The 26,013-nt window shown below is 55.3% G+C and overlaps 1 protein-coding gene and 2 long non-coding RNA genes across 10 annotated transcripts in view; 2 read left to right on the top strand and 1 right to left on the bottom strand.

Annotated features, from left to right (window-relative positions):
* Nucleotides 1–26,013, top strand: part of LOC146402146 (uncharacterized) — a 345,416-nt gene that overhangs the window by 58,608 nt on the left and 260,795 nt on the right. The gene's annotated exons all lie outside the window — the stretch shown is intronic.
* ZCCHC14 (zinc finger CCHC-type containing 14) overlaps nt 1–26,013 on the bottom strand; it is a 73,175-nt gene that overhangs the window by 20,122 nt on the left and 27,040 nt on the right. For 3 of the 7 annotated variants that reach the window (XM_003126814.6, XM_084959261.1, XM_005664297.3), the window contains exons 2-3: nt 19,206–19,329; nt 7,894–7,967 (exon numbers count right to left, since the gene is read on the bottom strand). The exons of 1 other annotated variant lie outside the window; for it this stretch is intronic. In XM_003126814.6, coding sequence (XP_003126862.4) covers nt 7,894–7,967; nt 19,206–19,329 — 198 coding nt within the window. Of the gene's footprint in view, nt 1–7,893; nt 11,678–12,649; nt 13,197–19,205; nt 19,330–26,013 lie in introns of those variants that run through there. 3 more of the 7 variants (XM_084959263.1, XM_084959264.1, XM_084959262.1) reach the window with 2 other exon arrangements.
* On the top strand, nt 1,658–7,369 carry LOC146402149 (uncharacterized). 2 transcript variants are annotated; one of them, XR_014805290.1, is made up of 3 exons: nt 1,658–3,393; nt 3,443–4,677; nt 5,304–7,369. It is a non-coding gene; the product is annotated as an uncharacterized LOC146402149 (long non-coding RNA). The 2 variants fall into 2 exon arrangements; XR_014805289.1 differs by lacking the exon at nt 5,304–7,369 and having other exon boundaries at nt 3,443–4,686.

Here is a 26,013-nt window from a genome sequence, read left to right as displayed (position 1 = left end):
CAAGAACGGAATGAAGCAGTAGCCCTGCAGTTCTTCCGGAGTCAGTGAAACTCTCCTGCCTACTAGGAGTTTCAAGTGATCTTTTGACGTTGCTTAGTTTGGTTTTTTGCTTTTTTGTCCACCCTGCAGCATATGGAAGTTCCTGGGCCAGGGATGGTTCTGAGCCGCAGGCATGACCTACGCGGCAGCCGCAGCCGCAGCCGCAGCCACGCTGGATCCTTTCACCTACGGTGCAGGCCGGGGAGCACACCTGTCCTGGTGCTGCAGAGACGCTTCAACCCCCCTGTGCCACGGTGGGAACTCTTGATTTTTTTCCCTCTGCCCTTCCTTCGTGTGTAATAAGTAAAGAAAACTTTATTTTAAAAAGCCTTGTAGGCATTCAACAGGGAATTTAGGAAGCATTGGTCCAATGTGGACGTTTGGCATGTGCGTAGATCCAACCTGCTTCCTGTCTACTGACTGAACTTCCCCAGGGACCTGTAAGGAGCAAAAACAAAACCAACTCCATGGGAAAGAACAGGAAACTCCCACTGCTTGTAACTTGTCTTCCTATAAAAGAATAACCTTTCATTTGTATCCTGGAAAACACCACCACACAAAAATGAAAACTAACTAGAGTGAAACAAGGCTGAGCAAACTGGGGAATGGGGGGGGGGATGACTTCTTCCTGAATAAGCGAAAGCTTTCAGAAAAAACCTGTTTCTGAAGTCTTCCTACACTGTTGGCAACAGAGGGTACTTCTGCCCGTGGTAAGGCAGACACCCCAAATAAAGTGTTTCCTTGTTCTGGCCACAGGACAACAGCTATTTATTCCCATGTTCAAAAGACAACCTATTAAAGGACAATTTGTATATCTTCATTATTCAAGGTTATGTGGACAAAACAAAGCTTCAATCCTCAGGAAAATCTTAAAACCTTGAGTGGGTTCTACCTGGCGATGAAATGCACAGACAAAACAAACAGTCTCAGCAGCCCGACAGCCAAATCCGCGCGGGAGCCCACCATGCCACCAGCACAACGAACCCGCCACTGTCCCCAGCGTCTCCCTAGGACGTGACTGGTCTGCTTTCTGCCCCTGAAGATTTGTCTGCACCTGCTACATACAGCACGTCCTCTTTCCTCTGGGGTCTTCCACGCAGCGCGGCCACGGAGCTCCACGCGCACTGCTGCGCGTCGATGACACCCCCCCCTCCCAGACTAGGAATGTCCCGCTGTGTGGACAGGGGAGCCCAGTGTGTGGATCCAGTCTCTGGTCTCGGGACATTGGGGCTGGGACAACAGTCACGTGCAAACCCTTCTATGCACAGAGGCTCTCGTTCCCTTGGCTGCTGACCGCGAGGGGAACTGACGATGTCTCAGGGATACACGATAACTTTAAAGTATCCGCTGTGTATCCGCTGTGCGCGCCTGCTGGCCGTGTGCGACCCCAGTCCTCCCATGTGCCTGCCAGGAGTTGGGGTGGCCAAGCCTACTACTTTTAGCTATTCCACCAGGCTGCACAGCAGCTCACCGTGGTCTGACTCAGCGTTTTGCAAACAGCCCATGGTGCTCACAGCTGTTCACACATGCTACCTGCCAGCCATACAACTTTCGTAGTAAAATGTCTGTTCAAATCTTTGGCCTATTTTTTCTATTGGGTCATTTTCCCACCACTGCATTTTTTTTTTTTTTCTTTTTATGGCTGCACCTGTGGCATGTGGAATGTCCTGGGCAAGGGACTGAATCAGAGCTGCAACTGAGGCCTACATAACAGCCACAGCAATGCTGGATCCTTAACCCACTGAGCGAGGCCAGGGATCAAACCCGCATCCTCATGGTCACTACGTGGACACTGTGTTGGGTCCTAAACCCGCTGAACCATGACGGGAACCCCTCCCTGAGTTGTGAGAGTTCCCGGCACCGTCTCAGGACAAATCCCTCATCAGATGTGGAATGTACGAGGATTCTTCTCCGAGTTCTATGGCTTGTCTTTTCCTCTTCTCCACAGGGCCTTTCAAAGAGCAATTTTAAATTCTGATAAGGTCTAACTCATGCATCTTTGTCTTCTGTGGATGATGTTTTCATTATTCTAAGAAATCGCTGCCTGTTTAAGTCACAAAGTTTTCTCCTTTGCTTCCCTCCGGCACTTTGACAGTTTTAGGGTTTACGTCTAGCTCTGTGATCCGTGCTGAGTGGCCGTCCATCTAAGGGCGAGGTCTGACCAGGGCTCCTCTTGCTGCACGTGGCTCTCTGCCCCAGGCGCTGTACTGCCGCGACCCTCCGCTCTCCGCTGAACTACTTCCCTGCCTTTGTCAGTAACCCACCGACCCGGGCTGTTGGCCCGAGGCAGGCAAGGCCTGGCCCATGGGGTGGACCCATCACCAACACCAGCCCCTGAGCCCCGCGCAGGGCCCCCGCAGCCCAGAGCTGCAGGCAGCAGGAGCTTGGCACTACACCCTGCAAGTCGCTCCTAAACCCACACAGAAGTGCTGACGATGCAGTGAAGCCAAGACAGTCCCGAGGAAGGAGAGCAAACCTGAGAGGACTCCCACCTCCCAACTGAAGCAGCTACTACAAAGCGACAGCGCGCACAGTGTGGTGCTGGCCTAACGACAACGGCACCTCCAGAGCAGGCCTCGCAGCTCCCATCGGCTGATTCTCAGCAGTGGGGTGCAGACCCTGCAGTGGGGGAGAAGAATGGTCTTCGCAACAAATGCTGCTGGACGACTGGACGTTCCCACGCAAAAGGATGACTCCACATCCTTCCTCCACGGCAGACACAGAAGTTAGCCCCAAACGAATCAAAGGCCTAAATCTAAGAGCAGAATCAGTCAAATTCTTATCAGAAAACACAGGAGTGAATCTTGATGACCTCGGGTGTGGCCATAATTCCTTAAACATAACAGCAAAAGCACAAGTAACGAAAGAAAAAGTAGTTAAGTTGGACTTGGGCAAAATTAGAAGAAACTTCTGTGTGTCAAAGGTCAGAATCAAGAAGACGAAAAAAAATCCCACACAAGGGAAGAAAACAGTTGCCAATCACGTATCTGATGAGACTTGTACTAAGAATATAAAAAGAACTCGTTTACAACTGAAGGATAAAAGACACATCCCTCACCCCAAAATAAAGAAAAAAGAGATAAAACCCAATTGAAAAATGGGCAAAGTATTTGAACAGACACTTCTCAAAGACTATACGCAGCTGGCCAATAAGCACATGAAAAGATGTGCAACACCAGCAGCAGCCAGGGCGTGCGGGTCAGATCCAGGATGCAGGGCCAGCTCCCACCTCCTGGAATGGCTAAAGAAGAAGACAGAAGACAACAAGCGCGGGCGAGGATGCGGAGACGGCGGACCCTTCCTTCTACGTGCCAGCCGGGGGCGCGTGGAGCGGTGCAGCCCCTTTGGAAAACCGTGGGGCACGTCTCCAGAATGCTAAGCGCAGACGCGCCCCACGGCCCAGGGATGCCGGACGGAGGCGAAGCCCCGAGAGGCTCTCGAGTGTCTGTCCACAGGAAACCTGTTCTCAGACGTTCATGGCAGCATGTTCTCCATAAGAGGCAAAAAGGACAAACACCCCAAAAGTGTATCAATAAACTGCTAATGGATTAACAAAATGTGGGTGAGCCACACGATGGAATATTATTCAGCCATAAAAAGAGAAGTCTTGGGAGTTCCTGCTGCAGTGCAGCACGTTAAGGATCCAGCATTGCCTCTGTGGCAGAGCAGGCTCAATCTCAAGCCAGACACAGTGACTTAAGGATCTGGTGTTGCCACAGCTGTGGCATGGCTGGTAGCTGTGGCTTGGACTCAATCCCTGGCCCACATGCCGTGGGTATAGCCAAAAAAAGAAAAGAAAAAAAAAAAGTCTTACTATATGACACAGGAGTTCCCATCGTGGCACAGCAGAAACGAATCCCCTGGCCTCGCTCTGTGGGTTAAGGATCTGGCGCAGACGCGGCTCGGATCTGGCGTTGCTGTGGCTGTGGTGTAGGCCAGCAGCTATAGCTTCAATTCGACCCCTAGCCTGGGAACCTCCATATGCTGTGGGTGCAGCCCTAAGAAGTGAGAGAGAGAGAGAGAAAGAAAGAAAGAAAAAGAAAGAAGGAAAGAAGGAAGACAATACCTGATACAACACAGATGGTTCTTGAGGACGTTATTTGCAGGAAAGAAACCAAGCACAAAAGATCACAAACTGTATGATTCCGCTTGCGAGGAACACTTAGCACAGGCACGTCTACGGAGACAGAAGGCGGCCCAGGATTTGCCAGGGACTCGGGGAGGAGGGAGGAGCGGAGGACAGCTGGGCGTGGCTCCGGAGCTGCTTTTTAAACAACCTTTGGCCGCGCCCATGGCACGCGGACCTTCTCCCCACCAGGGAGGAAGCCCACACCGCAGCAGGGACCAAGCTGCTGCAGTGACAACGCCAGGTTCTTCAACTGCTGGGCCACAGACCTCCATTCCCTACGCGACTTCTTTTTGGGGTGATGAAAGTATTAAAATCGTGCTAATGGTTACGAGATTCGGAATAAATAAAAACTTACCACTAAATGTATACATTTTATGGTATGTGAAATAGCTCACAAGAAATGTAAAAAAGAAGGCATTCCCTTCATGGTTCAGCAGTTAGCAAACCCAACTGGCATCCATGAGGACGAGGGTTCGATCCCTGGCCTCGTGCAGTGGGTTAAGGATCCAGTGTTGCCATAAGCTGTGGCGTAGGTCTCAGACATGGCTCGGATCCTGAGCTGCTGTGGCTGTGGTGTAGACCGGCAGCTGCAGCTCCGATTTGACCCCTAGCCTGGGAAGCACCATACGCCAGCCCTAAAAAAAGACGAAAATACCAAAAAAAAAAAAAGAAAAGAAAAAGAAAAAAGAAATGTAAAAAAATAAAGTCAATTAGAAGATAAAAAAGGTTTTTTAAAGCACCATCAAAAAATAAAAAATATTAAAAATTAAAATGCCATCCAAGTTATTCTCAAGTTCAAAAAGCATCAAATGAACATTTACACCTGAGTCTAAACCCGGCCCCTGTCCTGCCCCAGTGATCCGCCTCCACCCTCCATCGAAAGCACCGTGTCAGGAATTCCAGGTGCTGAAATCAGGTCGTGGGAACCTTCCAACTTTTTCTTCTTTTCTTTTCTTTTTTGCCATTTCTTGGGCCGCTCCTGCAGCATGTGGAGGTTCCCAGGCTAGGGGTCCAATTGGAGCTGTAGCCGCCGGCCTACGCCAGAGCCACAGCAACGTGGGATCCAGAGCCGAGTCTGCGACCTACACCACAGCTCATGGCAACGCCGGATCCTTAACCCACTGAGCAAGGCCAGGGATCGAACCTGCAACCTCATGATTCCTAGTCAGATTCGTTAACCACTGCGCCACGACGGGAACTCCCAACTTTTTCTTCAAAATGGTCTTACTGCTCTACAGTTTCTCCATATGAGTTTTGGAATCCTCTCGCTGATTCCTACAACAGAAGAATGCTGTAGGGAGTCATGCAGCATGACAGGAAGGGTGCTGAAATGCCCGTGGAGGGACGTTCTCTCGCTCTGCGCTTTGCCTTCTTCACAGAATGTAGTTCTTTTTCTTTTTCTTTTTTTTAAGGGCCACACCTGCAACGTAGGGAAGTTCCCAGCTTTGACCGACACCACAGCTCACAGCCACTCCAGATCCTAAACCCACTGAGCAAGGCCAGGGATGGAACCTGCGTCCTCACGGACACTAATTGGGTTTGTTTCCGCTGAGCCACCACGGGACCTTCCGGAACCGCAGTTCTGACCCCTGCGAGCAGGAGCGACTGCGGCCGCGTGACTATAAAGCACTTTGCTTTCCTAGTGCAACAGGAGCCTCCAGTCGAGCACACACGCATCACGCGCTAGCTCCTGCCAGCAGCCACCCCGTGCCCGCAGGAGAGCAACTCGCCTGCACAGGACAGGCACACAGCAAAAGCACCCCCTGCATCTAAGAGGACAGTCGCTTTTAAAACACGACCCTCTCCTTCCACTGTGCCTCCAACGGCCACCCCACGAGTGCGGTCTGAGTGTGAACCGCTGCGGGTCCGTCACGCTCCCGCTCCTGCGAGAAAACCCGCCCAGCTGCCGGCTGGTGCAGGGTCACACTTCGCTCAACTCTCCTCTGTTGGCGCATCAGGAGAAGCAAGCGTCTCGACAACCGAAGCTGCTGCTTTACTCACTCAAATGCTTCATTCAGCTTCGCCACGTGGGATGGAAATGTCTTTAACGGAACGTGAACCCCTCGTGACAGGTGGCGTCAGAGCCAGGACCCACCTACAGGCTGGCGGCCCCAGGCACCTGGTGGAGTTGCTTGCTTTGCTTTCAGAAGACTCGGGGTGTCCCTGTCCTGGCTGCCTATTGTCCCCCATCCTGATCGTAAGTCCCTCCTCTGGGAGAGGCTGTGTGAGGCCAAGGGTCTGTTCTGCTGAAGCGCGTCTCTTTACAGGGAGGCTGAGGACTGGGCGCGAGTCCAAGCCCCGTGTAATCAGCAGCCCCCAAACGGCCTGGCACTCGGCGGTCCCCCAAGAGGCGGGCCCTGTGTGTGTGTGGGGGGATCCAAGAGCCAGAAGCAGACAGCAGGGCAGGAGAGAAGCGGACACCCCCAGGGTCAGGGGCGCCCTGGGCTCCCGAGCCCTGACCAGGCCTTGCGGAGGCTGAGACTTGGGCGCTGGTCTCAAGCTCTGACAACCTCCACCTGCAGGAAGTCCTCCCCGCACATTTTGGACAGACATCACCAAGTGACCTGCCCCTGCAGCGCCTCCCACATCAGATGAAGACCTGACCTTGCAGGAGCACAAGTGCGTCAGGTACTGTGACGGAGCTATGGTCTTGGAGAAACCAGAGAAGTGCCCACTGTACATGCACTCGGACTAACCAGAAGCTAACGCGCCTGAGGACAGCGCCCAGGGAGGCCGGCAGTGTGCCCAAGGAGAACCTCGCTGACACGCCAGGCGAGTAACAGAACCCTGGGGACACAGCCAGCCAGGACACCTCTTCCCCAGCCAAGCACGACCACGAACACATTCTGGCACTTACGATGTACGTGCAAGTGTCCAGCAGCTGTTTTAAGAATGCTCCTTGAAAGAAGCTGAAAATAAACTGCCCCCCCCCCCCTTCATTCAGCGCCTGGGTGCGTGGAATGAAAACCTGAGGACGTGAGGGCTGGCGTCCGAGCTGCCGTCTCGGCCCACGAGACTCAGGGCCCCTCCCGGGGAGGTCGCAGCAGTCACACGGAGGAGCCTGGCCGCCTAAGGATGCGAAGGAGCCCGGCGGTCCCGCCAGCCCCAGACAAGTGCCTCGCACACCGATGCTGCCTCCGCCACTGTCGCGGGAGAGCTGTCAGCCCAACATACAGAACGCTGGCATCTTCCCAAGGCTCCACGCGAGCCAACTCTGGGGACCAGCTCCCAGCAGCTGAGCATGGCAGTCCGGAGAACACGCCACACACAGGCCCGGGCGCTCCTGTCGGCCGAGAGGTGTGGGAGAAGCACGGCTCACCTCCGCAGGCGCGTGCGCCATCCAGAACCCGTGCCGAGAGCCCTGAGGGACTGTCTCACCCAACTCCCCCCAGTCCCCGTCCCCTCTGAGCGAGTGGAGGGCTCAGGCCCGGACGAGGTCCGCACCGCCCTCCGTCCCCTGGCACTCGGGCCCGGAGCGGACCGTCACCTCCGGGCCGTGCAGGAGCCCGGGCCCTCCCCGCCGACGGCCAGGCCAGCGGCCCACCCAGCCCCGCCCGGAGCAGGTCCCCCGACGGGGCCCAGCCCACCTCTCGCTCCCACAGCACTGGCACGGTGCTCTGCCAAAGGACCCATCTTTTACTGGGAGAAAAGAAGCGTCTATCTGTGACAAGTGCTCCTTCCTATCCCTGAGAGGAGAAAAGAGAGAAAAAAACTTAACGTCTTACCTCAAAGGAACATTCAACATGTCTTTCATTTTTTTTGTGTGACAATCCTTTCAGGTCTATCTTTTCAACACTCACTGTAAAAGTAAACAAAACAAAACAAAACAAAACACAACAGACAAAATCATAAAAATGAAACGAAGGCTGGAAGCACACGTGATCATCGCGTCAACACAGCAGCGGGTTTCGCAGGGAGGCTCCGCGCCGGCGCCGCCGCCGGGTCTCCGCGTCGGGGTGAGCTCGCCTGGACGCAGGGCGGACGAGGGACGCAGGAGGCCGCACGCTCCGCAGTGAGGGCGAATTTAAGAGTGAAACAGAAAAAAAGAGGCAAAAATCAAAACAGACAAGGAGCGGTGCTTGCAAAGAGAACACGCGTTCATCTGAGGGCGCGCGGGCACGACCTGCTCCAGCCTCCGCCCGGCGCCAGCGCGTGGCCCTTTCAGCTGGGGCGGCAGGTGGACCCAGCCGCCCAGCCGCCCATTGGCACGGCCTTCTCCCCATCCCGGGGCAGGGCTGGCTGAAGGGGCCGGGCCAGCGGCCGTGGAGGCGACACCACGGCCCCCTAACGCTGCTTCCAAGAGCCGAGCGAGGATGCAGAGGCTGCAGCTGCACGGGGCACCGTGACAAGAAAGGACCGTCGCCGTCGGCGAGGCCCAAGCTCTCCTCCTCTTTGTGCCTCCCTTCCTCGTGCAGGGCTGCATTTTTTTTTTTCCTCAAAAAGAAAATGACACAATTAAGCTTTTAAGCACGTCAACTTTAAGATGCCAGGGAAGTCGGAATATGTGAGCAGAAATACTTGTGGGAAATAAAACACTCATCAAACGTGATGCAGCTTCCAGACCGAACCACGTAAGGGGCGCACATCCCATGTCCTCGTCTGGTTGTGTGACATCAAAGCTCAGCTCACCCTGCTGTGGAGGCCAGACCCTGCCAACGAGGGAGGCTTCGCCAGGGCGACGGCGAGCTCCCTCCGCAGGCCCCACGGCGGGTGCCACGCAGACGGCTGCCACCCGCAGGACCTGTCTAACGTGAGCCTCGACGAGGCGCAGCAAGCCTGCCCTGTGACACTCCCAAAGCTCTCCTCGGAGGCCGCACCGTCACATGGCCCCACAAGATGCTCAGGGCCACTCCCAGAGAGCTGCACGGTCACAAGTTTGGGGACAAATCTGGGAAACTCCTTTTTGGAGCCTGCCCGTGTACATGAGCATACTAAAGGCTCTGAGAAGACCTGCGACAAATACCCCTAGTTCCAGTAACAACAACTGCCAAGGTCTCTGGCCACAGACCTCTCTCCTCCCCTAAGTGTCCAAGCACCCCAGGAACAGCCAGCAACGCTGTGCACCAGGCCTCGGGGAGGCTCTAACCCTGCAGTGCCCACCACGGCAGCCACTGAGCACACGAGCCCACCTAACCTGGTGTGAATTACAATAGAATAAAATTAAAAATCTAATTCCTTGGTCGCACAAGCGCCTCTTAAGAGCCCGACAGCAGCCACACGCGGCCAGCGGCGCCCCTGCTGCAGCAGACACGGGTCCCGGTCAGCCCCGGGGCTTCTACCAGGCGGCACTATTCTCGGCCGGGGCAGGGCTGCAGGCCGCCCTCGGCTGTCTGTGTCAGCAGTCTCGGGGGCACACGGCCAGGCCAGTGGGTGACGGCCCGTCAATGGCTGCTCTCTGCCCCACGACGGCAGAGCCCAGCAGTGGTGCCAGACCCCGAACGCCTCTCCCAGTCAGGAACACTGTCTGCATCTCTGCAGAAAAAACGTGCCAGGGCCGCCTCTAACCCACAGCCGCTCACTCCCCAGCTCGCCTTCCGAGGCTCCTGCGACGCGCTGGGCCACACGCCAGGGGCTGGGCTCTCGCACTCAGAGGGTACGGTCCTTCGAGGCAAAGACCTTTCAGCCCCTGAGTGTTTCTCTCGTGAGCCTCCCTAAAGGCCTGCAAAGCTGCACCAAGGGTGATATGCATCTTGGGACACACAAAAACCCAATCGGTTCAGAGCACTTGAGGCTTAAAATAGCATCTTGCAGGAAGGAATTACTCTAAAAAAATAGTAACGTTCACTTCCTTCCTGGCAAAACAAAGACAAGAGTCCACTTGGCCGTCGAGCACCTCCCACCGCGCGCCGTGAAACTGCTCGCCGAGCCTGGCCCGCTTCCTCAGGCCGACTGTCAGCAAACAAACAGCCCTGCGCTTTTCCCAACCACGTTTAAAAGCGGACCCACGATGACCTCACCCTGAGCCAGAGCCCTACTCTGTTAAACAGCAGAGCACACAGTCAGTGGACACAGAGAAAGGTGCTCGGCACGCACCAGGCCCCAGAACACGACGTGCGCCTAAAAGTTCCAGGACTAACTCTCAGGATTTGTGAAAAAAGTAAGAAAAAACCCCAACTGGACCGAAGACAGGAAGTGACTCATCTCTGGACAGGAACATGTGAAAAGCGGATGAATGCCACTCAGCTGTTTTCAAATAAAAGAGGCATTTTGGATCACAGCCCTGAAATGTCTGTGAGGCTTTTAAAAACCATCAGATCCCCAACACGGTGCCTGTGTCAGTGTCACCAGCCACCGGCCCGCAGCCCCTCACCACGAGGGCAGCTCTGGACAAAATCCCCACCTGCAAAGTTCTGTGGCTTTGCTGCCATTTTTTCTTTCTGGGCCGCTCCCAGGCAGATGGAGCTCCTGGGTCAGGGATCTTAACCCCCTGTGCTGGGCCAGGGGTCGGACCTCCGTCCCGGTGCTGCAGAGAAGCCACTGTTCCTACCGCCCCACAGCGGGAGCTCCAGTTCTGCTGTTTTTCTCTTGGTCCCTGCTCCCCCAAAGCCGTACCTGTGTCCACACAGGCGCTGAGGATGGGGCGTGGGTGTGGATCCCCGATGGCCCGTGAGGCAGAGATGGTGGTTAACTCAGGAGGTGGGGCTGGGGGATGCTTAACTAGGATTAAAAGACGCGTAAGCACACCCTCAGCTTTGGAGCTATTACAAACCACATTTATAAAAATGGAAACAGGAAAAAATGCTCACATACTACCTGAAAAATCACAAATCGATGTAAAACATCATCACAGTTGTTTAAAATGGAAAAGGAAGACTAAAATATATTCTGAAAAATGACAGAGTTCATTGTGTTGGTAGCAGAATCACGGCTGGTTTTCCCCCAGATCTGGAACGTGTTTCCCCATTTGAGGGTATAGACCTCTGTGCACACACACATTGCTGAGGCCCACTTGAAGTCGGCTGGCGGACAGCGCGGCCGCCGGCCTCTCACTGCCCTGTGAGCCCTGTGCCCACACAGTAAGTCCCAACACTTTGGCAAAGCACAAGCCAACCTGGGTCCACCCTGAGGGGCCAGGCAGCAATGCAGCACCTGCAGGGAGAGGAGAGAGCAGAGCCAGGACACGCACCTTCGCGTCTGCAGGGGCTGGGAGGGGACAGTGCTCTGTGGAGGGCAGATGGGAGGGTCTCCCAGGGTCTGGGCTGTGCAGGACATATGGGGTTGGGACAGAGGACTCAGGCCACCAGCCTGCTCACAGGAGAGACACAAAGAAAAGGATGGCGTGCTTCTCCCTTTTAAAATTCCACGTGTTGAGGGGTTCCCGTCGTGGCGCAGCGGAAACGAATCCAACTAGGAACCACGAGGTTGTGGGTTTGATCCCTGGCCTCGCTCAGTGGATTAAGGACCTGACATTGCCATGAGCTGTGATGTAGGTCAAAGATGCGGCTCAGATCTGGCGTTGCTGTGGCTGTGGTGCAGGCCGGCAGCGGCAGCTCCAATTCGACCCCTAGCCTGGGAACCTCCATATGCTGCGGGAGCAGCCCTAGAAAGCAAAATAAATAAATAAAAATAAAATAGAATAACATTCCGTGTGTTCAAACGCTTCCTCTTTTCTTATTCCAGAGGCATGCTAGGAATTCTCCAATGACCCGAGTTAGAGCACACAGCCTACAGTGAGGGTGCAACTGCTCCCAACGACCATCCTGATAACTGGAGCCACAGCTAATTCACAAACCCAAACACTAACGCAACCGCACAAGGAGGGCGGGCTAGACCTGTGTAGAAGAGCCAGGAAAACAGGAAGGGCACTGAGGTCACGGCACCGAGGTCACGGCCCAGACTAGCATCCTCAATGGTGTGAGCAGGGCCTGGTGGAGCCGCGGACCATTCTGGGAGGACGACTGACCCCAAAACCACTCCTCCGGGACAGGCTTCCCCTGTCTTCAGCCTGGGGAGCGCCTGCTAAACGGCCACCGCCTAAGGGACACCCCCCTTCACTGCCACGTGGCCTCAACAGATTCCAAGGGCTGACGGCCCCATCAGTACTTAGACAAAAAGAGACCACAGATAATGGATTTAACAGGCCCAAGGACAGGGCCCTCTTCTGAAACACCTTCCCTTTCTCCCCTGAAATCTTCTGGAAAAACCCAGGTAGTTGGTAGTTCCTGTTATGTCTTGTACTTGATTTCACGTATGTTTATTAAACAGCTGAATTCTAAAATGCTCAATAACAAGGAACCAATTCAAAAGTTACCAAAACCATGCTTAAAAAAAAATATATCTTAGGAGTTCTCGTCGTGGCACAGTGGTTAACAAATCCGACTAGGAACCATGAGGTTGCGGGTTCGGTCCCTGCCCTTGCTCAGTGGGTTAAGGATCCGGCGTTGCCGTGAACTGTGGTGTAGGTTGCAGACGTGGCTCGGATCCCACGTTGCTGTGGCTCTGGCGTAGGCCGGTGGCTACAGCTCCGATTAGACCCCTAGCCTGGGAACCTCCATATGCCATGGGAGCGGCCCTAGAAAAGGCAAAAAGACAAAACAAAAAAGAAAAACCCAAAAAACAAAAATATCACAGTAGAGGTAATTATTTGTGACTGTGGGAAAAGATGAAAAAAATTTTCTAGCACAAACACCTTCTCTCAAGTTCCATACAATAGAACCTGGGGTCTTCATACTTAAACTGAACCAGAGGAACACAGATGATGCCTCCAGTTTTAAAATTCTATTACTGAAATTAAAAAAAAAAAAGGGGGGGGGGAGTTCTCTTTGTGGCTCAGCAGTAAGGAACCCGACTAGCATCCATAAGGATGAAGGTTCCATCCCTGGCCTCGCTCAGGGGGTTAAGGATCCAGCACCACTGGGAGCCGTGGTGTAGGCTGCAGACGTGGCTTAGATCTGGTGTTGCCGTGGCTGTGGTGCAGACCGGCAGCTGCAGCTCCAGCTCCAATTTGACTCCTAGCCTGAGAACCTCCATATGCTGTACGTGCAGCCCTAAAAAGACAAAAAAAAAAAAAAAAAAAGAAAAAAAAAAACCATTACTAGCTCCCTTCGTGGCTCAGCACTTAACGATCTGACTGGCATCCATGAGGGTGCAGTTTCCATCCCTGGCCTCGCTCAGCGGTTAAGGATCCGGCGCTGGCGTGAGCTGTGGTGCCATGAACAACAGCAACAAATTTACTGAAATCTAGTTTTCACCTAAAAATTGAAAAACTGTATTCTTTTTTCTTTTTTTGGCCAAACGCCCGGCATACAGAAATTCCAGGCCAGGGACTGAACCTGTACCACAGAAGCCACCCAAGCCACAGCAGTGACAATGCCAGGACGTGAACCCACTGAGCTATAGAGGAACTCTGAAAAAAAATGTATTCTTAGAAGTCTCAGCTGCATAATAATGTTCCTAAAATATCAACTTACTTTCTCACTTAGTTGTCTCTGTTAATGGAAATAATTTTTTAAGATGTTGCCTCTTTTAACTGGTGTTAAATTTTGAACGTTCACTACTGCTCGGATTAAACGGATCCTCTTCCCATCTTTTTAGGTCATGTTATACTTAAGAACTCTGCAATTGTTTCTTTCTCTGACTTTTTTCTATCATCTGGCTTACGCTGCATGAACTTGTCAGTTCTCCAGAAATACAGACAGAAACAAAAGCAGTCCATGATCCAGAAAACAGAAAGCTGATAAAAGACATTTTTCTTTTTTCTTTGTCTTTTTAGGGCTGCACCTGCGGCATACGGAGGTTCCCGTGGGTCGAAGTGGAGCTGGAGCTGCTAGCCTACACCACAGCTCACGGTAACGCCGCATCTTTGGCCCACTGAGGGAGGCCAGGGATCAAACCCGCATCCTCACGGATACTGAACCACGACAGGAACTCCAAAGCTATTTCTAAAGTAGCAAAGATAGGAAACGGACACACGTTCCACTTGAATGGTTAGGGGGATGGCAGCTGAAGGTGGGGTCTGATGAATCTCACTCGCTTACGTATTACAGCAAGCGTTTTATTCAGCCTCAGGGTGCACGGGGCACAGCAGCGGCCATAGTGATGAAAGAATCAGAGTCCACAGCAGTACCTCTGAGCTAGTCTTCAAAGGGAAGAGCCCTTCGGGCAAAGGGACATGCTGGACAAGGCCCAGGTGTGACAGCATCTGTGCTGGAGGAAGGTGTCATGGTGGAGACGAGTGACAGGAGGCCAGGCAGATGGGCTGGCCCCCAACCCACGGGGGAGGCCAGGGACCCAAGGGCTCTGCAGTCAGACCGGTCTGGTCTGAAACGTGACACTTTCCAGCTCTGTGACCCTGGGCACAGCCATTTCATCCCTGCACAAGGGGAGCTGTGGCATCACCTGGCAGGTGCCCACCCACGGCTGGGGAGCAGGCACACAGGGCCCAGAGGATGAAGCCTGAGCAAGGGTGGTGGCTGCGGGCCTAGAAGAAGGCACGGCGACGGCCCTGCGGGCCAGGCCTGCCTGGGCTGCAAGGCCTCCCTTCCTGGGAGACCCTGAACGCTGCTATCCATCGCCAGTGCTGAGACAGCTTGGGGTGGCGGTGAAATCACGGTCCCGCCTGAGACATCCCGTCTGAGGGCGTGGGGCTGTCTGGGATCTGGAGCGGGACCAAGACCAGCAGGTTCACGGGGCTGGGGTCCGGCTGCACCTACATACCTGAGCGTCACCAACAGAGCAGCAGCAGCCGCCGCCTGGCCCGGGAGCCACCAGGAGCCCAGGAGGCCAAGCAAGAGAGTAAGAGCAGGTGTGCCCCGAGGGGGACAGCTGTCACCCTCCACCAGAGCAGCTGCAGAGGAGGGTGCTCAAGGAGGGGTACAGGGCCCCGCTGCACACCTGACAAGGACGGCATGGAAGATGGGGGGTGGGGAGGGGCACTCCAACGGTGCCCTGGGACGTGCTTAACCACGGGCCAGGCGGGCGGGGGGAGCCCCTCATTTGCAGCATTCACCGACTTCCAAGGTGTAAACACCAGAGCGGACCCCTCCAGCTGTCCATGATGTCTTGATGACATCAAGAGGCCACTCAAATTCCTGAACCTGAACCACTGCTCTCAAGGGCCCGCAGGAGGCCTTCTGGACACCATGGAACAACACACTTGCAAGATTCTTCTATTTCGTGGGGACCAGTTCACTGTCTGCTCCAAGCAAAGCCTGAGAAGTTAAAGCGACCCCCGTCCCCCTGCTCTGTGCATCTCCACCGGGGTTCATGGAGAGAGCCGAGCCCTGGGGTTCCTGAAGCCGTCACGACAGATCAGCTCTGTCCCTATGTTCTAATCGCATCTTCTTTAGGGGCCTGAGAAACGGTCCCTCCAGTAACTCTGCACTCTGTGTTTTGGAAGAGAATCCCCAGCAGAGGGAGGCTACAAGCAGACGGGGTTTAAAAGAATAAGAACGCACCAAAGCACAGCAAAAACGCCAAAACAACTGCTTACTTTAAAGTGTATCAAAAAATACAATGTCTCAGTGGCTGAAGAGAGGAAGTAAATCAAGTAAAATCAAAGTGCGGATGGAGTCGAGGGGGCTAGGCGGCAGGTGTTCACTGGAAAATTCTCTCAGCGTTACTGAATGTTTCAAAGTCTTCATAATCAAAGGGTGAAAAAGGAACAACCGAGAAATTCAAACCACCAAGGCTTCTCCATTCCAAGCGCAACAAGAATCCCCAGTGCAGCCTGAGAAGGTAACATACCAGCAAATATATTACACTTCGGTTTTATTGTCATTTTTTTTATGGCCGCACCTGCAGCACACAGAAGTTTCCAGGCCAGTGATGCAATATAAGCAACTACCGCCACAAATGCCACAGCTGCGGCAACACTGGCCCCTTAACCCACGGCACTGGGATGAAGACGGAGTCTCTGCCTCCGCAGCCACCCAGGCCACCGCAGAGATAACGCAAGATCCTTTGTTTTTGGGAGTGGTGGTTTTTTTTTTTTTCTTTTTTCTTTTTTTGGTCTTTTGTCTTCTTAGGGCCGAACCTGTAGCACACGGAGGTTCCCAGGCCAGAGGTCCAATCAGAGTGGTATCCACTGACCGGCACCACAGCCACAGCAACGTGGGACTGGAGCCTTGTCTGTGACCTACACCACAGCTCAGGGCAAGCCGGATCCTTCACCCACTGAGTCAGGCCAGGGAATGAACCGGCACCCTCATGGATACTAGTGGCGTTTGTTAACCACTGAGCCACGGCAACTCCAACAACGCCAGATCCTTTAACCCGCTTTGCCACCGTGGGGACTCGGGTTTTACTGTAATTTCTGTCTTACTAATATTCATGTTCTAACTTGGAGTTAAGGTTTATTTTAAGTACAAGACTTTTGGGATTCAATCTTTGCTGAATTATTATCTTTCATCATAATGATGCTGTAGGACAAACACAAAATCCACAGGGGCACACAACACAGAGCATTTATTTAGGTTAAAAAAAAAAAAAAAGTTCGCTTCAATTTTTTTTTTTTTTTTGTCTTTTTGCCTTTTCTAGGGCCGCACCCTCGGCATATGGAGGTTCCCAGGCTAGGAGTCGAATAGGAGCTGTAGCCACTGGCCTTTGCCACAACCACAGTAACACAGGATCTGAGCCGTGTCTGCAACCTACACCACAGCTCACGGCAACACTGGATCCTTAACCCACGGAGCAAGGCCAGGGACCGAACCCGAAACCTCATGGTTCCTAGTCGGATTCATTAACCACTGCGCCATGACCAGAATCCCTAGTTTCAATTTTTAATACTGCAAACATAGATATAATCTATATAAATAAACGATGTTTGGATTTTTTTTTTTGTTTTTTTTTTTAGGGCCGCACCCACAGCATATGGAAGTTCCCAGGCTAGGGGCTGAATTGGAGCTGTAGCTGCTGGCCTACACCAGAGCTACAGCAATGCCAGATGCGAGCCAAATCTGTGACCTACGCCACAACTTATGGCAACGCCGGATCCTTAACCCGCTGAGCAAGGCCAGGGATAGAACCCCTGTCCTCATGGATGCTGGTCGGGTTTGTTAACCACTGAGCCACGATGGGAACTCCCTCCCTGGAATTCTTTAAGAATGCAAAGGGTCTTTGAGAAGGCAAAAAAAGTTTAGAACTGCTGATAAATGATCTGCAGTTTAATTAAGCTTAATGAAACTCTACCTCCTTCCATGGCTCACAAAAGAATAATTTAAAAAAAATAGTTACTCCAAATTCCAAGAACAAAGCCACAGAACTCCTTCCACTGAGAATACTATTAGTAATTTTGGCCTCACCCCCTACGTTATAGATGTCTCAGTCAAAATCACCACGAGGGCTGGGCTGGCAGAGGACACAGAGCTCCCCAGCGTGCACAAGAGCGCCGCACGGCTGTCCTGAGTGATTCAAGCCTCGGAAGGAGCAGGGGCCCAGCACCTATGCTGGGCCAGATGCTGGGAGCCAGGGACTGTTCTCTCGACTCCCGTTTCTGAAACTCTTCACAACCGAGAGGAGGGAAGGCTTTCACCTCTGACCGTGGACGTGACCTCCTGCCAGTCTCTTCTGTCTAAGGCAGGTGCTGGCATCTCAGGCTTGGGAACTCAGTGTATCTGAGGACCGCGGCCTGTCTGGGACTCAGCTCTCCTGCCTGTGAAATGGATGAACCAGGGTACACCTGAGCCCCCCAAGGTTCTTGGGAAGCTCAGGGGGGCCCGTGTATGCAGAGAGCTGGGACACTGTGTCCCCTGGGCTTCTGCACCTTAGAAACACAACGGCCTGACCTCTTTGCGTTCCCGTGTCCCTGAGGACTTCCGAGAAGCAGAGGCGACCCAACACAGCCGTGAAGCAAAGACAGCAGGAGAAGGTCAGCAACACTCAGAGGGGCCGTGGGCTTGCCAGAGAGTGGTCACGGGTGCTGGGAAAGGGTGACCAACACACCACGTTAACCCGCTGGTCAATTTCCGGAAGCAGTCAGGCCCTCTGGCAGGTGAGTGGAGGTGATTCCTCTGCAGGTGATTCACTCTCGGCTCACTAGGTTTTGCAGTTCTCTGACGTCTGAGAACAGGGAGCCACAGTCCGACTGCAGTTCTGCCTTCCTGCCCTGCTCAGCCACAGCGGGGGCTGGAGCCGGCCGCCCTGCTGTCGCCCAAAGCGCACAGCCATGCAGTCTGCAGCTCCGTCCACAGGGACGAGGGGTCGGGACCGTTAGGTCCTGAGGAGGCAGCACGAAGGTGAAGAGAGGGGCCCGGAGACGGGAGGGCGCCGCACCAGGCTCCCTGCGGGACAGTTTGGGGACAGGGAAGCAACGCCCTGTCCGGAGGCCCCCGCCCCTGGACAGCACGTTAGGAGCACAGGGTTCCTCTGAGTGAGTGACAACACCCACCCCGGGAATCGAGGCCCTGCTGTGTCTTCAGACGGCCGGCCGGCTGGCAGGGCAGGGAGGCCTGGCCCGCGCGCTCCCAGGCTGCCAGGCGAGGCTGCTCTCACCGCGTGCGCGGCGGGCGCCGCCGGCGAGCGCCTGAGTCAGTGATGTGGGTGGGGGGCTGCTGCAGACGCTTGGGGGCTGCTCATGAGGCATCTGTGCCCGAGACGCAAGGGGACAGAGGAGGGAAGACGCACAGGACGAGCTGGTCCCCGCGCTCTGCTCCGCTCAGTGGGACTGGCTGGCGTGTGTGCACAGTGTCAGCCACCCCGAGGCCAGGAGAGTCGGCTTCCCCACGTCCCTGCCTCAGGGCCAAGTGGCGCCGCCGTCCACACTGAACTAGTGCATCCGCAAGGAACTGAAACAAACCAAACCCGTCCCGGGAGCCACACGTCCAGCGCTCAGAAGGCCGAACGCCCCGCTGCTGCACCAGGTCCAGGAGGACCGTGCTGCTCCGGGACCGAGGATGCACCGTGGCAGCGGCGGGAGGGGGCCTCGCAACGTCCCCCTTTCCCCTTGGTCAACATCAGGATGTTAAGAGTTTTGCAGCCAAGAAACATTCACAGAGAACGTGCAGCATTTACACACCAACACACGCGACCCGGGCGAGCACAAAGACCTGGAGGCAGGTAGGCAGCGCCCCGCGCAGGTCCCCGCGGCCCGACGGCTCACCTCTGCAGTGCTTCCCTCCCGGCCTCTTGGGCAGCGCCTCCTCAGTGGAATGTGCGGACGTGTGCAGGGCGCTCTCCAGACTGTTACCGACGCTGCCCACGGGGGGCTCCGTCCTGGGGGTCACCTGGGGGCGAAAGAGAACCGTCTGATTTTCTTCCACCTGGTTCATACGGAAGGATTTTCCTTTACATCTAAAAAGCACTTATGTTTACCGTAGCTACAGATTCTTCTATAAAACACCTATTACTAGTGTAATGACAAGCACTCCTGGCAAAAGACAAACATTTCACCGATCCACGACTCACCACTGGAATTTATTACTTTTTATATCTTTAAATCATTTATTTTTTATGGCCACACCCACAGCACATGGAAGTCCCGAGCCACGGATCAAACCCACGGCACAGCTGTGGCAGCAGCATCCTTTCACCCACTGCACAGGGCAGGGGCTGGGCCCACACCTCCGCAGTGGCCTGAGCCCCTGCAGTGGGGGGGGGTCTTTTTTTCTTTTTCTTTTTGTCTTTTTAGGCCCACACCTGCGACATATGGAAGTTCCCAGGCTAGGGGTCGAATCGGAGCTACTGCTGCCGGCCTACACCACAGCCACACCCGATCCGAGCCTTGTCTGTGACCTATACCACAGCTCACAACAACGCCGGATCCTTAACCCGCTGAGCAGGGCCAGGGATCGAACCAGCAACCTCATGGTGCCTACTGAGATTTGTTTCCGCTGCGCCATGACGGGAACTCCCCTTCTATAGCCCTTAAAAACAACAGTAAAGGAGTTCCCGTCGTGGCGCAGTGGTTAACGAATCCGACTAGGAACCATGAGGTTGCGGGTTCAGTCCCTGCCCTTGCTCAGTGGGTTAACGGTCCGGCGTTGCCGTGAGCTGTGGTGTGGACTGCAGACGCGGCTCGGATCCCGCGTTGCTGTGGCTCTGGCGTAGGCCGGTGGCTACAGCTCCGATTCAACCCCTAGCCTGGGAACCTCCATTTGCCGCGGGAGCGGCCCAAGAATAGCAACAACAACAACAACAAAAAAGACAAAAGACAAAAAAACAAACAAACAAACAAAAAAAAACAACAGTAAAGAAGAGAATGCAGCGGGATCTAGTTGGGGGCATACTTCACACTTGATCTTAGCCAAAAGGCCGAGAAGCGATGGCATATTTTAAAAGCACATTTTAAAACTATGTTAAAGAATCCCATTTCTAGGAATTCATCATACGAAGTACTTCCATGTGACAAAGATGGTGGGTGACGCTCCCTTCGGCTTTGCTAACAGAGAGAAACTGAAAGCCTCCTCAGTGGCTACGACAGCACCTCAATAAGTAGGGGCTGTGTGCCCACGGGTCCCCACTCCGTGCTGGGGATATTTCCAGAACAAGCAAGAAAGCCCTGCTCCATCTCCCCTCCCTTGTCTGAGGGTTGGAGTGAGCACGTCCTCGTGGGAACCAAGAGGCAGGGCCTGGAGGCGGGGGGTGGGCGTGGGGACTCGGAGCCACAGCGGCCTCAGGAGAGGCGGCTTTCGTGGGTGCCGTGGGGAAGGGAGAGTACGTTTCTTTTCCTCCCCTTAGTAATGACAAGTACTTGAACATTTTCAAGCCAAGCACATTTTTGACTTGTAGGGTTCAGAGGAATAAAAATGACCCGGGATCTAACATCTTCACAGTCACCATTTAACCTAAGTCAAAACTTCCAAAGACAGCACAGACTTTCAAGTTAATCAAAACAGGTGCCAGACTGAATGGGTGTGTAAACACCGCACCCCACACGACAAAGGAGGTCTGGGGAAGAGCGGCAGGACTGCTGGTCCCAAGCCCGAGCTCTCGCGGCTTCCCCTTGTCCCCGCCGCCTGCCTGTAAAGGTCGGGCCCAGAGGCATCTGGCAGCGTGAAGAGCCGCCAGAGGCAGTGCCACTCCCCGGGCACAACGTCACCTGCCACCTCCAGGACACAGGACACCCAACCTGTTAGAGACGGAACTGCAGTGAGCTGCAGGCCACACCTGCGCCCTCTGCCCCACCTGGGTCCCCTCCTCCTTCTGTGCCCAGGGCCACACGCGGCCCCCACGCAAGCTCATCTAACCCGAGGAAGCAGACCCTGCCCGGCCCGCGCGCCTCCGAAAGGCCAATGCACGTGGTGACGCTCACCAGGACAGTGCTGCGAGCCACCAGCAGGCCGAAGCGACTTGGCCTTGGGCTGCAACGAAACGGCATCATCTCCCTTCCCTGGGGCGAAGCCTCTTTCGCCGTCCAGTGGTCAGAGCACTCGGAAGTAGATCTCCTTCCTGAGAGGTACAAGTCATCACTCCGCGAGCAAGACTTTCCATTCTTGGAAAGTTACAGTGAACGTAACTTCGGGAAACACCCCAGGAGGTTAACGCGGCACCTTCACCCACACAACAAGCAGGACAACAGAGTCTCTCTCGACTCGACGCCTGGGAACGCCCATGTCCTCTGAGCGGCCCAGCAAGTAATGTGACAGCCGACCACAGACGCACCGACCCTGCGGGCCAGGGCAGGCCGTCCGCCCCCCGGACTCTCGGCCCCTGGGCAGAGGTTCAGACCGCAAGGCGCTGCACGCACACGCAGGCCACAGGGACGTCGGGGGGGCCAGGCGCGGGCGGAGTCCTTCTGCTTTGGTTTGTGACGCTCCCCAGCCCCACACCCAGGCATCTGACTGCACCTCATCTGTCGGTCCCCAGAAAGAACCGCGAGCGCCCCCCAACCCCCCACTCACAGGAAAAGCTGAAGGTTGAGGGTCCGTTTGCTGTCGCTACGAACGGAAAGGAAAATCTGGGAGCTACAGATCAAAATGCGTACTCCGCCCCGACATACACACACGAAGGAACACTCTTTGCGACTCTAACGACTGAGGGAAAAACCTGTTTTCCTTGGTATCTTCCCCAAAGCACCTCTTCCCGGTTCTCCCGACGTTCACTTTTTCCGACCGCGTCTCATCTTTACGCTGCGCCTTCGTTTACGTGACTGCGTTCACCTGCGTTTCCCAGAAGCGCTGCTGGCTGTTTCCGCTGAAGGTAATTTGCCTCGTGTGACCCACGCCGCTCGATCAAAGGCTGTGCCTCACGCCCACCAGCAGAGTCCCGCCAGCCGTCAGAGGCGAGGGTGGAGACCTGACCGTTCCAAGTGTCGCCTCCTGCCACCGCTGGGAGGCCATGAGCAGACGCTCTCCAGGACAGAGTCCAGCGCAGCCCCGACGGGCCTCTCCACGAAGCTCGGAGGACCTCGCTCGCTCGGGTGCTCAGTGAGCGCTCGGCGTGCCCGCTGGCCTGGCCTTCCTCTGCGTCCTCCCACCATCCGCAGGGGCTGGCTCCCGTCCCGGCTCTGACGGCTCCCACGCTGCCCCCCACCTCATCCACTGCAGCCACCGAGCTCTGCCCCGGCGGGGCCCTTGGCCTGGACGCCCCCTCCCAGCCTGCACGTCCACACTGGGACGTCGCTGGCGGAAGCTCGGGGAAGCAGGGCTTTGTCTGCTTGGCTGCTGCGTCCCCTGCACGTCCAGCAGGGCCTGGCACACGGCAGGCACGGAGTCAGTAAAAGCACTGAGACGAATGAATGCCTTGCCCGATGTTCGTGAAATACAGCATTGACTGACCTTCTATTTCAGAGTAAAATTTCCGCCCTCTAAATTTTGTACTACACAATCACTGAGGACTTTGCCAGCTCCAACAAAGGACTGAAAAAGCTGTAGCCATGAAAGAAATCAGACTCTGAAGCACGTGACTTGTCACAAGGCACACGCTCCACCGTGTGGCTCTCCCAGGCAGTGATTTTGGTCTGTCATTCCCTGCACACCTAGGGTTAAGGGAAAGGGTTAAACTCCCCAGCACGTGACTCAAGCAGCTGGCACCTGGCTCCAGGCACCAGTCCTCCAATCGGCACAGCTACTTTTTTTTTTTTAATTAAAAAAAAATTGTTTTGTCTTTTTTGCCATTTCTTGGGCCACTCCCGCAGCATATGGAGGTTCCCAGGCTAGAGGTCTAATCGGGGCTGTAGCTGCCAGCCTACACCACAGCCACAGCAACGCGGGATCCAGAGCCGCGTCTGCAACCTACACCTCAGCTCACAGCAACGCCAGATCCCTAACCCACTGAGCAAGGCCAGGGATGGAACCTGCACCCTCATGGCTCCTAGTCGGATTGGTTAACCACTGAGCCACAATGGGAACTCCTCGGCACAGCTGTGTAAACAGAGCCCAGGCCCCTGCTTCCAAACACCTCCAGGTCTTGTTAAAACACAGGTTCCGATGCAGAAGGCCGGGGGGCCTGAGACTCTGCACTTCTGACCAGCTCCTGATGTTTTAGGAGTGTTTCAAGATAAGGCGCTCTGAGCATCCAAAGGTCAGACAGCCTTGTTCCTGGGGGGCTGTGAAAAGGATGCCCAGCACTGTGCAGAAGATCAGGTCCGTGGCCCTCAAAGGCTCTCCCTTCAAGGGGAGGACCAGCTGCAGCCTGGAGAAGGGCAGTGGGCCTCCCGCTGGCGCTCTTCTCAGCTCAAGGCCTCTGACCAGGGAGACCCTGAGGTACACGGGCTGCTTGAAAGCTCTGCGTCTAGGAGTTCTCTAGTGGCTCAGCAGGTTGTCACGGCTGTGGCTTGGGTCTAATCCCTGCCTGGGAACTTCCACAGGCTTTGGGCACAGCCAGAAAAAAAACCCAAAAAACCCCCCAAAAACGGATCATCTAAAATTTACCCTGACAGTCATGGACCAGAATCAGTTTTCCAGAGAGTTTTATTTTTTAAAAATCTGTTTCGGAGTTCCTGTCGTGGCTCAGTGGTAATGAACCTGACTAGCATCCATGACAACACATGCTCAATCCCTGGCCTCACTCAGTGGGTTAAGGATCCGGCGTTGCTGTGAGCTGTGGTGTCGGTCGCAGACACGGCTTGGACCCCGCGTTGCTGTGGCTGTGGTGTAGGCTGGGGGCTGCAGCTCCAATTTGACCCCTAGCCTGGGAAGCTCCATATGCCACGGGCGCAGCCCTAAAAAAGCAAAAAAACAAAACAAAAACACACACACACACAGAAAATCTGCTTCACAAGAGCTCTTTCAGCGTCATCGGAGTGGGACAAGCCAACACGCAGTGGCGCTGAGGCAGAGCAGGGAACACAGGCTGTGGCAGAGAAGCTGCCCGAGCGTCCACAAGGCTCGCTCCCTCCGGGGCTCAACGGGCATCCGAAATGGCTCAGAAAATGCAACACCTGAAGAGAGGTTTAACCTTCTTTGTCCAAAAGAAATTAAAAATACCCTTTAGACGTGCGATGAAGGAAGCCTCCAGACGCCCTCCCAGACACACAGCTCAGGTGGGTGAAACACACGGCGTTGCAAGTACCGATGACGCTGGAGGCGGTTTCCAAGTCTGAGAAGACAGGCGAGCTTCCTGAGGACACTCGTCCATCCAGTCGCAGGGTCGGGCCAGGAGGAGCACACATGCCATCTCCGGATGCCTCGCCCACCGGGACAGGCAAAGGGGTGTTTCTGCTGGTGACCAGGTCGGAGCACGGGAACCCCCACTGGGGTCTCTGCCCACCTTGTCACTGCACCAGATGCTGCTTCCAGGGGGCAGTGAGGTGAGGCTGGCGAGGGTGGACACGGAGCAAGCCCAGGGGCAAGGCGCCAGCCGTGGGGGCACCAGGCCAGCTGGCCGTGCCAGGGCACCGCCGCCTCTCGGCCCGGAAGTGCAGGGGGCGCCGGCCAGAGCCCCGGCCGCCTCACTCCTTCCCCACAAGCACTGTCACCCGTGGAAACGGTGCATTTCGATGCCTCCCAATAGCTTCTTGCAGCCACCACCGGCTTGAGACCCTTCACTCTATTTTTACAGCTCTCCTTCCTGGAGGCCACAGGGAAGGTCACCGCCCGCTCCCATGTGCCTCTCCTGGCGGGGGCGTCTGCCCTGATGAGAGCCTTCCCCCTCTTACGGAAAAGCAGGCTCCTCTCCCCACGAGAAGCCCCCGGACCCAGAGCAGAGAGGCCCCCAGGATGTCCTCATCGGGTCGCCGGCCCAGCACACTCCCTCCTCCACCCACAGGCAGGCAGCTCTGTGACCCCGCAGGTTCTCAGAGGCGGCCCCAAACTCGGCCTCTCCTCGTGCGCCCCAGGCACCCCACGATCAACAGCTAAGTGCCCCTGGTGGAGCGGGGCGTCCCCTGAGACCTGGGCTGTCGTTTGCATGAATCCCTGGATAAAGGTGAGACGCTGACGGGAGGCACCTGCCGAGGAGCGGGGCCGAGGTTCTCTCCTCCAGGAGGCCTCCTCGGGAGTCACTCGGGGACTGCCCGCCCCTCTTGCACGGAGGCCGAAGGTCCAAAGCCCCCCGCCCCTCGCCCCGGCACCCAAACAAGTCGGGACGCATCTGCACAGGGTTTCCCACCTCAGTGACCCAAAGGGTTTAAGCACCGCTGCCCCAAGGGATTAAACAGGAGGAAACATCCACTCTTTGGAACACGAGGCAGCTATCCACCAAAGCGGGGGGAGAAAGCTGGCTTTAGGCGTGAAAAGGCTGCTCAGTGGGAGTTAAGTGAAAAGGCGAGGCGCCCGAGGAGTAAGATGCGGACACGCGGTGAGAAACCGTGCAAACAGTGACAAACAGCAGCACCAAAACCACACCGCACAGCCCTCGCCGGCCACCCACATGCCTGTATACACGTCAAGCCTCGGGACCCTGGCCGGAACCCTGAGCTCCCCGCTAACCTGACCGGACTCTGTCCCGAAGGAGCAGACGGGCAGCTACGGAGGCTTGCGCCTGAGTGCGGAGCAGCCAGAGCTCGGCGCTCACGGCCACGTGGGGCC

The sequence above is a fragment of the Sus scrofa genome, chromosome 6 (assembly GCF_054392235.1).
Source record: "Sus scrofa isolate SSC_HxYL_T2T_F1_AM1 chromosome 6, Sscrofa_HxYL_maternal_Yorkshire_Landrace_v2.0, whole genome shotgun sequence".
In the NCBI taxonomy this organism is placed as follows: domain Eukaryota; kingdom Metazoa; phylum Chordata; class Mammalia; order Artiodactyla; family Suidae; genus Sus; species Sus scrofa.
The sequence above is the reverse complement of the archived record's forward strand: the minus strand, read 5'-3'. Positions and strand labels throughout refer to the sequence as shown.